The sequence below is a fragment of the Hyperoodon ampullatus genome, assembly GCF_949752795.1.
Source record: "Hyperoodon ampullatus genome assembly, chromosome: 8".
Taxonomy (NCBI): Eukaryota; Metazoa; Chordata; class Mammalia; order Artiodactyla; family Ziphiidae; genus Hyperoodon; species Hyperoodon ampullatus.
In genome coordinates this window covers 91,906,380-91,920,837 of record NC_136921.1, presented here as the reverse complement: position 1 = coordinate 91,920,837, position 14,458 = coordinate 91,906,380, and the positions used below count along the sequence as shown (strand labels likewise).

Here is a 14,458-nt window from a genome sequence, read left to right as displayed (position 1 = left end):
CAAAATATATACAGACAACCAACCACATTTACTCATAAAAATTTTCTACCTTTTCAATGTTCTGTGGATCAAAAATAGGGGAACCCCCATAAATTTTCACTGAGAGTCACTCTTAGTTTCTGGCACCTAAGGATTTCCCTTTCTTTCTTTCCAGCTCTGTTATTATTTCTTTCTTGTAGTATTTTATCCATGTTTTCTACCTGGTTATAGAGGGCAAAGGGTCTATATTTGTTCAGTCTACTACAATGCCGGAATAGAAAGTCTTTACAAAGAATTTCAAAAACTGGCCTTAAAATCTAATATTATTAATACAACACGGTGAATTGATATTGTTTTCTTGTACTCATCCTTTCTAATCACAAATTCCATTTTCTCTTTTAGGAATATCACAACCTTCTTACGCTTCTGCCCTTCATGCTCCTCTGGAGCAATAGGAACTTTTGTCATAGGATAACTTTTTACAATATGACTAACTCTACTGTACTGGTGTATAGAGTGTAGAAGCCTCCTGTAAAGTGCTTCCAGAGACTGGAAAGAGAATAAAATCAATACAGTGGATGAGTATGGTACCTCATTAGCACAGTATAATAGAACGAGCACAAAAATGAAGCTTAAAACACTTGTTTTTTAATCACAATTTCCCACTGCGCAGCTGACCTCAAGTAAGCTATCTAACCTCTCTCATCCTCAATCTCCTGATTATTTCTAAGAACGTATCACTACCCACTTAGGGTTATTTTAAGATAACTGAGTAGGAACTCAATAAGTAATAGCTATTATTATCTTAAATAATGTTTCTAAATGTTTTCTGATAAAAAAAAATCAGAGAAATCTACTAATTCAATCATTAGCCCTAGGAAACTAGACTAGATATAGAGAAAGCTATGATCCAATTCAATCCGGTTTATTATCCTGTCTGTGGCAAGATAATGGTGCTTCTGGAAGCACCAAAATGAGAACTGAATATTATTTAGTTATTTGGTTTCAGTTATTAAATAGTTTATGTATAACATAGTTAATCCTAGAACATTTAAATTCCATTTCTGTGTTTGCAGAATTACCCTCTGGATAATGGATAATTCAGTAGGAAGCAAAGGTTACCCTTGCAGGCTCTGCCAGTCAGATGTACCCTTGTTCTCTTCCCCTCTCCTCCACTGGACTTGGACTCAGGAGTCAACAGTGCAAAGAAATGAGGCCTTTAAGAAATCCATTCTGGTTGTAGGGGCAGCAGCAGTAATCTTCCAAAGTCTAAAGTCAATGGAAAAATTCTCGAATTCTACTACAACCTGGATAAAAATCTCTCTCAAGACCACTGGATTCCTTCTGCTCTGAATTTATGCTCTCCAAACAATATATAAATTACAAATTTTGTTTTCTACATATCTTAATATCAGGAAGGGCATTAACAAGTGTTCTACATCCTGAAAAAGAAATAATCTAATCATAAGTGAACACACTGGGGTTCTAATTTTTTTTTAGTATCTTATGAGTGTCGCACATGTATCAGCCACCTACAATCTGATCCTCTCTGGGAAAATTGGCAAGCCAAGTGCCAGAACACCCAAAATAAGAGCCAGATTCTAAACCCATGGGTATAAAGGTTCATACACTAAGGTATAAATAATTGTGACACTTCCTATGACTAATCATTCACTTCACACACATACACTGCTAACATAAACCAATGCATAGCCTACAGTACCCTACAGAAGACAGTAGGTATCTTATGCTTTCAATGGCACAGTGCACAAGTGCCTATTTGCCCCCTCACATAAAACAAAGATGCTATAACTTCAAGGTCCAGAGAGAGAGAAAGAGAGAAATGAAGACAGTATCTAAGAAGAGAGGAAGTTGGTTTTCTAAGTTCAGAAGATTCACTTTTTCCCCCTGAAGATTCTGTAAAGCCAATCTCTACATGACAAGTTTCTACTGTATTAGACATTATTCTATTTAAAACATAAAACACTCAATGTTTAGAACACTGGTAAATTTAATTTTAACCAGAAATTCCTTCTACCTGAATTACACAATTTCTCAACTAAGCCTCCACCAACATGCTGTCCAGTCACACTAAAGAATGGGAATGAGAATCAAATAATTATTTTTCCTATTAAAAAGCAAATGTAAAGTGTATATCTTCACACCTTCATTAAAATTAGTTACTAATTACCATTCCTGAGGTTTTGTTTCAGGTACGAAGTATGTTTAAGTTAAAAACAAAAATGGAATGGTTATGTTGTAAAGAAAAAGAATTTCTCCAAAGAAAACTTTTCTTGCTGATATTTCAATATACTGATATACCATATACTTGTTTTAAAAACAAGTATATTAATGCCCAATAGATATGAAGTCAAAGTGCAATACTAGAACAGATTCATGATATACCTAATCCAATTTTTTACCTAGTCTCAATTTTTAATTTATTTTTAGAGCCACATTTAAATATTTTGTATTTGTACTCACTGTCTTTCCAAGTTATATCAAAATTCAATAGACAAACCCAAAACACCAGCTTCGGCAGAGTCAGTGTTGCTTAAAATCAATTAAGAACTCATTTTACAATTCTGTCTACATCTGGAACAGTAACAATACAAATATTCTTTAGAATTCTTATCAACATTATTACCAAAAATATTTCAGAATGTGAAAGTTACCACACAAATGACTGATCTTTCTTCATCACTTCTTCCCTAATATACCTGAGAAAACTAATTTTAAAAATACTATTCATATTCACAAGGACCTTCCATAATGTTCACCTTCCATAATAACCCAACCAAAATTATATTTCCAGTCTTAAACAAAGAGTTACTTTGAACAAGCCAATGTCATGCGGATTACATGGTGGGTAACTGCAAACCGTTTTGGATCCTGATTCAAACTACCTACAGAATGATATTTTTTAGACAGAGAAATGTGAATGTGAATAATCAGATATTACAAAATTTCTGTTATTTGGGGGAGTATGATAATAATATTATATGATTGGTTATATTAGGTCCTTATTTTTTTAAGGGATACATATATAAATATTTAGAAGTGACATGACAATGTCAGAATTTGATACATAACAGAAAAAGAAAAGCAATTATGGCAAAATGTTAATAACTTTTAAATCAAGGGGGGAGTCATTCTATTATCCTATTTTTTATGTATGTCTATTATTTAACATTATATTTGTTATTTATGTTTAAAATTTTTCAGAGAAAGAGAAATAAAAGGAATAAAACAAAGAAAAAACCAGTTACCTTTTCCCAGTCAACTCAACTTGTCCTTTCTTATTGAAGAAGAACCTGGAATCATTATAGCCCCATCCATTCCATTTCATAACTTCTTGCCTAATAAGCAGAAAAATATACATAAATGAGATCTATACTAAACATGTCAAAACTGAACACTGCATCATTAACTATTACCTTTCACAATCATTTAACAGAAGACTTATTCCGACCTTATTCCACTACTATGTTGCTTTAAATAAAATGAATATATACTAAAATGTCTATACATTAATATTTCTAAATATAGAATCACTCTGATGAGCAGCACCTGCTTCACAAAGGGCTAAAACCACTAAATTTAACGCATTCAAAGGGAAAAGGAAGAAGGAGAAAAATATTCTTAGAGTATAAATATGCTTCATTTTGCACGTTATTGAGTTTATATTATATGACGGACTAAAATATTTTGCAACTAAAATAAAATTCACTTAACAGGAAACAAGTTTTTTCATATATTAGAAAAATTGCAATTATTAATCTTCTGCTAGAATGAAAAAGGCCAATTTACAAAGTAAGTTCACTAGCACTGACACTACCAGTAGCAGGCACTTTCAATAAAGTAGATTAAAAATCTGAACACTGGGTTTACAAACATTCTAAATCCTTCAACTTCCATGTAAATGCCAACATCTACCTTGATCTACATATTAACATTAACATAACAGTTAATGACCATACCAGTTTTCAATGTTCCAAAACAATGTTATCTTTAATTTCCAAAATGCCAGTATTTCATAGTTTTAAAAATCGTTTTCATCAGAATCAATCACTCACTCATTCAATTTTACACATTACAAAAGAATTAGATTGGTTTGGACCCATGCAGAACACAATAAGCAACCACACCGAACTACTGTGTCAGCATTTAATACATATTTTAGCATGGTGCCCTAGTATACTGGGGCCACTGAAATAAACTGATGGTGAATCTTTTTACTGCAAATTCAATGACTGTAGTTTATGATGAAAATACTTGAAAATACATCATAAGGAAGAACTCTGTAACTATGTGTGGTGATGAATGTTAACTAGACTTATTATGGTGAAAAATTCACAATATACACAAATATCGAATCACTAAGCTGTACACCTAAAACTAGTATAATGTTACACGTCAATTTTACCTCAATTTTTTAACGAAATTTCAAAATAAACAAAGACGTACTATTAAAAAGTGTTCTAGGGATTCCCTGGTGGCACAGTGGTTAAAAATCCGCCTGCCAATGCAGAGGACACAGGTCGGAGCCCTGGTCCGGAAAGAACCCACATGCCGCGGAGCAACTAAGTCCGTGTGCCAAAACTACTGAGCTTGTGCTCTAGAGCCTGTGAGCACAACTACTGAGCCCACATGCCACAACTACTGAGGCCCGCGTGCCTAGAGCCAGAGCTCGGCAACAAGAGAAGCCACCGCAGTAAGAAGCCCGTGCACCACAATGAAGAGTAGCCCCTGCTCACCTCAACCAGAGAAAGCCCACATGCAGCAATGAACACCCAACACAGCCAAAGAAACAACTGAATAAATAAAAAATAAAAAAATAAAGTGTTCTAATTCTCCATAATTCTCAAGGAAGAAAATGACTACTGACAAGCAAGCAAATTTTTTATTACAACCATAATTCTTCTTCCAGTTCAAGGGCTTTTCAAACAAGTAGAACACTAACATGATACAAATGAACCAAATACAGTCATTAATTATGTAATAAAATACCCATCTATACATAAAATTAAGAAAAAAGAAACTAGGAATGCTCTCTTTAAAATTAGAGTTTGCTAACAAAAAAACCTATATTTCCTATACAAAAACATACTGTTCAAATACATCTTGATCAATCAATCTATCTATCTATCTATCTATTTATTTATTTATTGCTGCATTGGGTCTTTGTTGCTGCATGCGGGCTTCCTCTAGTTGCGGTGAGCGGGGGCTACTCTTCGTTGCAGTGCAAGGGCTTCTCATTGCGTTGGCTTCTCTTGTTGTGCAGCACGGGCTCTAGGGCGTGCAGGCTTCAGTACTTGTGACGCACGAGCTGAGTAGTTGTGGCGCACGGGCTTAGTTGCTCTGCCGCATGTAGGATCTTCCCGGACCAGGGATTGAACTTGTATCCCCTGCATTGGCAGGCAGATTCTTAACAACTGAGCCACCAGGGAAGCCCTCAAAAACACCTTAAAGAGTAACAAATCCAGAGATTAGAGTTGTAGATGAGCCTGTTATAAACTATCAATCAATATTTTCTTATTTCACAATTCTACCTCACTGTAGAGGGAGGTTTTGAAAGAGAGCTTTTGGAAAAAATCTCTACAGAAAAATCTCATGACTAATGACATGTCACTAATCCACTTGTTTTATTTTATTTTTCATATCTTTATTGGAGTATAATTGCATTACAATGCTGTTACTTGCTGCTGTATAACAAAGTGAATCAGCTATATGTATACATATATCCCCATATCTCCTCCCTCTTGTGTCTCCCTACTCCCTACTCCCTATCCCACCCCTTCAGCTGGACACAAAGCACCGAGCTGATCTCCCTTTGTTATGCAGCTGCTTCCCACTAGCTATCTATTTTACATTTGGTAGTGTATATATGTCCATGCCACTCTCTCACTTTGTGCCAGCTTATCCTTCCCTCTCTGTGTCCTCAAGTCCATTCTCTACATCTGTGTCTTTATTCCTGGCCTGCCCCAAGGTTCATCAGAACCTTTTTTTTCTTAGATTCCATATATATGTGCTAGCATATGGTACGTTTTTCTCTTTCTGACTTACTTCACTCTGTATGACAGACTCTAGGTCCATCCAGCTCACTACAAATAACTCAATTTCGTTTCTTTTTATAGCTGAGTAATATTCCATTGTATATATGTGCCACATCTTCTTTATCCATTCATCTGTAGATGGACACTTAGGTTGCTTCCATGTCCTGGCTATTGTAAATGGAGCTGCAATGAACATTGTGGTACATGACTCTTTTTGAATTATGGTTTTCTCAAGCTATACACCCAGTAGTGGGATTGCTGGGTCGTATGGTAGTTCTATTTTTAGTTTTTTAAGGAACCTCCACACAGCTCTCCATAGTGGTTGTATCAATTTACATTCCCACCAACAGTGCAAGAGGGTTCCCTTTTCTCCACACCCTCTCCAGCATTCACTGTTTGTAGATTTTTTGATGATGGCCATTCTGACTGGTGTGAGGTGATACATCATTGTACTTTTGATTTGCATTTCTCTAATGATTAGTGATGTTGAGCATCCTTTCATGTGTTTGTTGGCAATCTGTATATCTTCTTTGGAAAAATGTCTATTTAGGTCTTCTGCCCACTTTTGTATTGGGTTGTTTGTTTTTTTGATATTGAGCTGCATGAGCTGCTTGTATATTTTGGAGATTAATCCTTTGTCAGTTGCTTCATTTGCAAATATTTTCTCCCATTCTGAGGGTTTTCTTTTGGTCTTGTTTATGGTTTCCTTTGCTGTGCAAAAGCTTTTAAGCTTCATTAAGTCCAATTTGTTTATTTTTGTTTTTATTTCCATTTCTCTAGGAGGTGGATCAAAAAGGATCTTGCTGTGATTTATGTCATAGGGTGTCCTGCCTATGTTTTCCTCTAAGAGTTTTATAGTCTCTGGCCTTACATTTAGGTCTTTAATCCATTTTGAGTTTATTTTTGTGTATGGTGTTGCCTATGTTTTCCTCTAAGAGTTTTATAGTCTCTGGCCTTACATTTAGGTCTTTAATCCATTTTGAGTTTATTTTTGTGTATGGTGTTAGGCAGTGTTCCAACTTCATTCTTTTACATGCAGCTGTCCAGTTTCCCCAGCACCACTTATTGAAGAGGCTGTCTTTTCTCCATTGTATACTGGAGACGCAGTGGTTAAGAATCCGCCTGCCAATGCAGGGGATACAGGTTTGGGCCCTGGTCCGGGAAGATCCCACATGCCACAGAGCAACTAAGCCCTGCACCACAACTACTGATCCCACGCTCTAGAGCCTGCAAGCCACAACTACTGAGCCCGCACATCTCGAGCCCGTGCTCCACAACAAAGAGAAGCCACCACAATGAGAAGCCCGTGCACCACAACAAAGAATAGCCCCCACTTGCCACAACTAGAAAAAGCCCACGCACAGCAACAAAGACCCAACACAGCCATAAATCAATCAATTAATTAAAAAAACAAAAAAAATATATACACTGTGCCCACTGTATACTCTTGCCTCCTTTATCAAGGATAAGGTGACCATATGTGCGTGGGTTTATCTCTGGGCTTTCTATCCTGTTCCACTGATCTATATTTCTGTTTTTGTGCCAGTACCATATTGTCTTGATTACTGTAGCTTTGTAGTATAGTCTGAAGTCAGGAAGCCTGATTCCTCCAGCTCCATGTTTCTTTCTCGGGGTCTTTTGTGTTTACATACAAACTGTGAAAGTTTTTGTTCTAGTTCTGTGAAAAATGCCACTGGTAGTTTGACAGGGATTGCACTGAATCTGTAGATTGCTTTGGGTAGTAGAGTCATTTTCACAATGTTGATTCTTCCAATACAAGAACATGGTATATCTCTCCATCTGTTTGTATCGTCATTAATTTCTTTCATCCGTGTCTTATAGTTTTCTGCATACAGGTCTTTTGTCTCCTTAGTTAGGTTTATTCCTAGATATTTTATTTTTTGTTGTAATGGTTAATGGGAGTGTTTCCTTAATTTCTCTTTCAGATTTTTCATCATTAGTGTATAGGAATGCAAGAGATTTCTGTGCATTAATTTTGTATCCTGCTACTTTACCAAGTTCATGATTAGCTCTAGTAGTTTTCTGGTAGCATCTTTGGGATTCTCTATGTGTAGTATCATGTCATCTGCAAACAGTGACAACTTTACTTCTTCTTTTCCAATTTGTATTCCTTTTATTTCTTTTTCTTCTCTGATTGCTGTGGCTAAAACTTCCAAAACTATGTTGAATAATAGTGGTGAGAGTGGGCAACTTTGTCTTGTTCCTGATCTTAGTGGAAATGATTTCAGTTTTTCACCACTGAGAAAGACGTTGGCTGTGGGTTTGTCATATATGGCCTTTATTATGTTGAGGTAAGTTCCCTCTCTGCCTACTTTCTGGAGGGTCTTTATCATAAATGGGTGTTGAATTTTGTCAAAAGCTTTTTCTGGGCTTCCCTGGTGGCGCAGTGGTTGAGAGTCCGCCTGCCGATGCAGGGGACATGGGTTCGTGCCCTGGTCGGGGAGGGTCCCGCGTGCCGTGGAGCGGCTGGGCCCGTGAGCCATGGCCGCTGGGCCTGCGCGTCCGGAGCCTGTGCTCCGCAACGGGAGAGGCCACAGCGGTGAGAGGCCCGCGTACCGCACAAAAAAAAAAAAAAAAAAAAAAAAGCTTTTTCTGCATCTATTGAGATGATCATATGGTTTTTCTCCTTTAATTTGTTAATATGGTATATCACATTGATTGATTTGCATATATTGAAGAATCCCTGCATTCCTGGGGTAAACCCCACTTGATCATGATGTATGATCCTTTTAAAATGCTGTTGGACTCTGTTTGCTAGTATTTTGTTAAGGATTTTTGCATCTATGCTCATCAGTGATATTGGCCTGTAGTCTTCTTTTTTTGTGACATCTTTGTCTGATTTTGGCATCAGGTTGCTGGTGACCTCGTAGAATGAGTTTCGGAGTGTTCCTCCCTCTGCTATATTTTGGAAGAGTTTGAGAAGGATAGGTGTTAACTCTTCTTTAAATATTTGATAGAATTCACCTGTGAAGCCACCTGGTCCTGGGGCTTCGTTTTTTTGGAAGATTTTTAATCACAGTATCAATTTCAGTGCTTCTAATTGGTCTGTTTATATTTTCTATTTTTTCCTGGTTCAGTCTCCAAAGGTTGTGCTTTTCTAAAGTACTGTCCATTTCTTCCATGTTCTCCATTTTATTGGCATATAGTTGTTTGTAGTAATCTCTCATGATCTTTTGTATTTCTGCAGTGTCTGTTGTTAATTCTCCTTTTCCATTTCTAATTCTATTGATTTGAGTCTTCTCCCTTTTTTTCCTGATGAGTCTGGCTAATGGTTTATCAATTTTGTTTATCTTCTCAAAGAACCAGCTTTTAGTTTTATTGATCTTTGCTATCATTGCCTTCATCTCTTTTTCATTTGTTTCTGCTCTTATCTCTATGATTTCTTTACTTCTGCTAACTTTGGGGGGTTTTTTGTTCATCTTTCTCTAATTGCTTTAGGTGTAAGGTTAGGTTGTTTATTTTAGATGTTTCCTGTTTCTTGAGGTAGGATTGTACTGCTGTAAACTTCCCTCTTAGAACTGCTTTTGCTGCATCCCATAGGTTTTGGGTTGTCATGTTTTCATTGTCATTTGTTACTAGGTATTTTTTGATTTCTTCAGTGATCTCTTGGTTATTTAGTAGTGTACTGTTTAGCCTCCATGTGTTTGTATTTTTTACAGATTTTTTCCTGTAATTGATATCTAGTCTCATAACATTGTGGCCAGAAAAGATACCTGATATGATTTCAATTTTCTTAAATTTACCAAGGCTTGATTTGTGATCCAAGATATGATCTATCCTGGAGAATGTCCCATGAGCATTCAAGAAGAAAGTGTATTCTGTTGTTTTTGGATGCAATGTCCTGTAAGTATCAATTAAGTCCATCTTGTTCAATGTGACATTTAAAGTTTGTGTTTCCTTATTTTCATTTTGGATGATCAGTCCATTGGTGAAAGTGGAGTGTTAAAATCCCCTACTATGATTGTGTTACTGTCGATTTCCCCTTTTTTTTTTTTTTTTTTTTTTGTGGTATGTGGGCCTCTCACTGTTGTGGCCTTTCCCGTTGCGGAGCACAGGCTCCGGACGCGCAGGCTCAGCGGCCATAGCTCACGGGCCCAGCCGCTCCGCGGCACATGGGATCCTCCCAGACCGGGGCACGAACCCGCGTCCCCTGCATCGGCAGGCGGACTCTCAACCTCTGCGCCACCAGGGAAGCCCCGATTTCCCCTTTTATGGCTGTTAGCATTTGCCTTATGTATTGAAGTGCTCCTATGTTGGGTGCATATTTACAATTGTTATATCTTCTTCTTGGATTGATCACTTCATCATTATGTAGTGTCCTTCTTTGTCTCTTGTAATAGTCTTTATTTTAAAGTCTATTTTGTCTGATATGAGAATTGCTACTACAGCTTTCTTTTGATTTCCATTTGCATGGAATATCTTTTTCCATCCTCTCTCAGTCTGTATGTGTCCCTAGGTCTGAATTGGGTCTCTTGTAGACAGCATATATACAGGTCTTGTTTTTGTATCCATTCAACCAGTCTATGTCTTTTGGTTGGAGCGTTTAATCCATTTACATTTAAGGTAATTATCCATATGTATGTTCCTATTCCCATTTTCTTAATTGTTTTGAGTTTGTTATTGAAGGTCTTTTCCTTCTCTTGTGTTTCCTGCCTAGAGAAGTTCCTTTAGCATTTGTTGTAAAGCTGGTTTGGTGGTGCTGAATTCTCTTAGCTTTTGCTTGTCTGTAAAGGTTTTAATTTCTCCATCAAATCTGAATGAGATCCTTGCTGGGCAGAGTAATCTTGGTTGTAGGTTTTTCCCTTTCATCACTTTATAAATATGTCCTGCCACTCCCTTCTGGCTTGCAGAGTTTCTCCTGAAAGATCAGCTGTTAACCTTGGGAATTCCCTTGTGTGTTATTTATTGCTTTTCCCTTGCTGCTTTTAATATTTTTCCTTTGTGTTTAATTTTTGATAGTTTGATTAATATGTGTCTTGGCATGTTTCTCCTTGGATTTATCCTGTATGGGACTGTGCACTTCCTGGACTTGACTATTTCCTTTACCATATTAGGGAAGTTTTCAACTATAATCTTTTCACATATTTTCTCAGTCCCTTTTTTTTTTCTCTTCTTCTTCTGGGACCCCTATAATTTGAATGTTGGTGCGTTTAATGTTGTCCCAGAGGTCGCTGAGACTGTCCTCAATTCTTTTGATTCTTTTTTCTTAATTCTGCACTGTGGTAGTTATTTCCACTATTTTACCTTCCAGGTCACTTCTCCCTTCTTCTGCCTCAGTTATTCTGCTATTGATTCCTTCTAGAGAACTTTTAATTTCATTTATTGTGTTGTTCATCATTATTTGTTTGCTCTTTAGTTCTTCGAGGTCCTTGTTAAATGTTTTTTGTATTTTCTCCATTCTATTTCCAAGATTTTAGATCATCCTTACTATCATTTCTCTGAATTCTTTTTCATGTAGACTGCCTATTTCCTCTTCATTTGTTTGGTCTGGTGGGCTTGCTCCTTCATCTGCTGTGTATTTCTCTGTCTTCTCATTTTGCTTAACTTACTGTGTTTGGGGTCTCCTTTTCGCAGGCTGCAGGTTCGTAGTTCCCGTTGTTTTTGGTGTCTGCCCCCAGTGGGTAAGGTTGGTCCAGTGGGTTGTGTAGGCTTCCTGGTGGAGGGGACTGGTGCCTGTGTTCTGGTGGATGAAGCTGGATCTTGTCCTTCTGGTGGGCAGCACCACATCTGGTGGTGTGTTTGGGGTATCTCTAAACTTATTATGACTTTAGGCAGCCTTTCTGCTAATGGGTAGGGTTGTGCTCCTGTCTTGCTAGTTTTTTGGCATAGGGTGTCCAGCACTGTAGCTTGCTGGTCTTTGAGTGGAGCTGGGTCTTAGTGTTGAGATGGAGATCTCTGGGAGAGCTTTCACTGTTTGATATTACAGGGGGCCAGGAGGTCTCTGGTGGACCACTGTCCTGAACTTGGCTCTCCCACCGCCGAGGCTCAACCCTGACACCCAGCCGGAGCACCAAGACCCTGTGAGCCACATGGCATGAAAGAGCATATTGCTTTGGAGGCTGGTAGCCAGTTAACTTGTCACCTGATCTTCAAATGCAAAAGGCCTTTATTCCACTGGTCTCTGAGATCTCCTCATGCTCTTTAATCTTCTTTCCTCAACTCCTAAACTTCCCCCCACCCCTGGCCTGTATAGTATTGTTACCTCAATGCCCCCTTGCTGCAAATGCAAAACAGGCTTCCCAGGGGTAGAATATTTGGGTCATTGCCAGCCAAGAGATGGCTTTTTATCACGCAGAATATTTCTCTGTTGTTGTTATTATTGCTGTCCTCTTTTTCGTTTAGCAGTTTATTACAAGTTATGATAAAGGATACAGATGAACATCCAATGGTAGAGATGCATAAGGCAAGGCATGGGGGAGGGGCACAGAGTGTCCGTGCCCTCTCCAGGCCCAAAACTCTGACCAAATCTCCACGTGTTCACTGACCTGGAAGTTCTCCAAACCCCGTCCTTTTGGGTTTTTATAGAGGCCTGCACTTGTTTTCTTAAGTTTATACTTTGTAAAAACAGATTAGGTTATTGTCCACTTTGCTTTTTTCATGATTATATTCTCTGCACTTTTATGAATATAATTTACTTAAAATTTTATTATGTTTCCATAATAATTTACATGAGAATATGTACATTTAAGTTAACATCTTTACTTAATACTTTATAATATGTGCATACATTTTTGTATATGCAATGAATTTTATTAGTGAATTTAAACATTTGTCATGAAGTCTGTACTCTATAAAAGAGAAGTTTCATATTATACAAAATAAATGCAAAAATACCAATATAGTCATTTTGCCTTGGTATTACAATCACTAAGCATGGGAAATTATTTCAGTACAGATGTTGAATTTGGCAGGTTTACATAGCTTAACAATGAGAATCATTTTCCTTAAAATTATGCTTAGAATTTAAAAAAATTATTCCCAGATGGCCTCAAAGTAAACGTGATTACATGTGTTCACTCTTAACACTTCATGAGAAAAATGAATCAAGGTAATAAGCAGGAAATATCTGCTGCTGTACACTGAAAAATGAAGAGATTTACATACTCAAGACTCTGGAACTTAAATTTTCAGTTGGGTAATATCTTAAAGAACCTCCAAGTTTTTAACTGTAGGCTAAGGTACCTTTTTCTTTCTTTTCATCTCAATCAGAAAATTCTGCCTATGATATAGGCCTTACCATATTTATACCAACTTTTGGAGGCTTCCCAGAAGTTGAAATACAGGCATTTGTAATGCATTTGTGCCTCAAAAAAACAATGTTATGTTGCTTAAGTAGTATGCAATTAAAATCTAGATTACCCCCAAACCAATCTTCTGTTATTTTCAAAGTACCCCACACATTAAACAAAACGTAGGCAAATTTCCTAGGCTTCTGGTTTTAAACTTTTATATACATGTAGCCCTTCAAATTACTAATATTTTCTATGACAGTTAAACTTTACTATGTGATTGATTACATTAAACTTTAAAATAACTTCTTATATACAAGAATGTAATGAGTACACTGAAGGGCATTTTACAGCATTAACACTTTAAAAATTAGAGTAAAACTTTACACTGTCATAGAATTCTAAAACTAAAAAGGTCCTTAGAAACCATCCAGTACAACTGCTCATTTTTCAGATGAAGAAATGTGTGCCCAGAGAAGTACTCATGATTACAGAGTTAAGTTAGTTGTGAGCATCAGAAAGTGAACTCCCAGTCTTGTCATTCTTTCTCTTCAGAGAGGTAATATTCGAAACCCACTAAGTCATGCTCTCAGGTAGTTAAAATGATTTAAAGGAACCTCTTCTTCAAATTAACATTTTTCTAAGCACTATTACATGTTATTATCATAGTCATTCTTCTGCACTTGACCTAAAGGAAAACATTTAAGAATCAAGGAATCTGGTTGTATTAGGATACCCAATGCCTTGTACTCCCTTTATCTATAGGATAATGAATTTTGCCATTCAGCATAATGATTCCAAAGCACTACAAGCACCGAAATGAAGAATGATCAAAGAATCACCAACTTTCCATAAGATTCAAATAAAAGAATTCAATTCTCAACTAACCATAGAAATCAACTAACCAGACTGATCTCTCACACTTTCCAATTCTTAGAGCTAACTACAAATTTAATGTCTTCAAGATATAAGACTCCCCCCCCAGCCAAGAAACAAGAAAAGCTGAATTGATTTTACTACACACACACACACACACAAGTCCATCTTTTAACATTTACACATCTGACCACAGTATCAAATAGTGAAAAAGCACATTGTATTAGCTAGCATAACAAAAGAAAAAGGAGACATTAAAATAGCACCACACGTACACAAGGTGGCAGTATTCTCCCA

General features: G+C 37.0%; 1 protein-coding gene across 1 annotated transcript in view; it reads right to left on the bottom strand.

The window, feature by feature from the left end:
* The window catches only part of AGPS (alkylglycerone phosphate synthase), a gene marked incomplete at both ends in the record, with an annotated part of 139,643 nt that overhangs the window by 99,896 nt on the left and 25,289 nt on the right, over nt 1-14,458 (bottom strand). The window contains one exon of the mRNA XM_079710107.1: nt 3,249-3,338. Within this exon, the coding sequence (XP_079566233.1) occupies nt 3,249-3,338 (90 nt within the window). The remainder of the gene's footprint in view (nt 1-3,248; nt 3,339-14,458) is intronic.